Source organism: Geospiza fortis, unplaced genomic scaffold, assembly GCF_000277835.1.
Source record: "Geospiza fortis unplaced genomic scaffold, GeoFor_1.0 scaffold450, whole genome shotgun sequence".
NCBI lineage: Eukaryota > Metazoa > Chordata > Aves > Passeriformes > Thraupidae > Geospiza > Geospiza fortis.
In genome coordinates this window covers 1925116-1926172 of record NW_005054416.1, presented here as the reverse complement: position 1 = coordinate 1926172, position 1057 = coordinate 1925116, and the positions used below count along the sequence as shown (strand labels likewise).

Here is a 1057-nt window from a genome sequence, read left to right as displayed (position 1 = left end):
GGCCCGTCCACTGCCGAGGCGGCTGAGGCGCCCCCGGACCCCACCGACATCAACGGGCCCCACTTCGACCCGGAGGTGTTCATGACCAAGGTGGGCACGGAGACCCCTCCCGCGGGCACCGCCACCTTGGCGAGGGCTCCCAGGGGCCTCGGGAGGTCCCCGCGGGACCACGTCACGACAGATCTCGATGGGTGGCCCCGACCTTGGCGGGGGAGAACGCCAGGGCCCCCAGAACCTTCGGGGCCCCAGGATCATGAGGGGATCCCATAAAGGGCCTGTTCGAGCACCGTATGGATATGCTTCCCTGGGGACACTGATTCCGTGCGGGATTGGTGCTGAGGTGCTCGGCAGCAGCTGGATTGGGGCAGTTAGCACTGCGCGGGGGGCAGCCCTGCAGGGCAGGGGAGGCTCCTGGGGAACACTTCCATATCCTAGGAGGAATCCAGGGGGGACAGTCAGGGATCCTGCAGGGCAGCTGAGGGTCTCAGATGTACTATGGTGGGCAGTTGATCTCAACTGGGGGGCTCCAGAGGGGGCAGCGGAGGGAAGCAGGGGCAGATGTGTGTCTGTTGTCCCCTCAGGTGCGCAGCGAGTGTCCCCTGGGGCAGCTCCTGGCCCGCGAGGCCACACTGAGCCGGGAGATCCGCGCCCTGGACAGCGACATGCAGACCCTGCTCTACGAGAATTACAACAAGTTCATCTCTGCCACTGGTGAGCTGTTCGCTCTGGAGCCTGCTTGATGGCAGCAATGGGAAATGGGGATTTGGGGATGTTCCCTCTGGAGCCTACTGATGGCAGTGATGGGAAATGGGGATTTGGGGGTGCTCAATCTGGAGCCTACTGATGGCAGCAATGGGAAATGGGAGTTTGGGAGGGTTCACTCTGGAGCCTACTGATGGCAGTGATGGGAAAAGGGGATTTGGGAGGGTTCACTCTGGAGCCGACTGATGGCAGTGATGGGAAAAGGGGATTTGGGGGTGTTCCCTCTGGCAGCGCTGGGAAGCTGCCCTGGGGCTTGTGGTGGTTCACTCTGGGGGCCACTGACAGCCAGTGCAGT

At 63.2% G+C, this 1057-nt stretch overlaps 1 protein-coding gene across 1 annotated transcript in view; it reads left to right on the top strand.

The window, feature by feature from the left end:
- The window catches only part of VPS51 (VPS51 subunit of GARP complex), a gene marked incomplete at its 5' end in the record, with an annotated part of 5031 nt that continues 3974 nt past the window's right edge, over positions 1–1057 (top strand). Inside the window, 2 exons of the mRNA XM_005426561.2 lie at positions 1–90; positions 582–711. Of these exons, the coding sequence (XP_005426618.1) occupies positions 1–90; positions 582–711 (220 nt within the window). The remainder of the gene's footprint in view (positions 91–581; positions 712–1057) is intronic.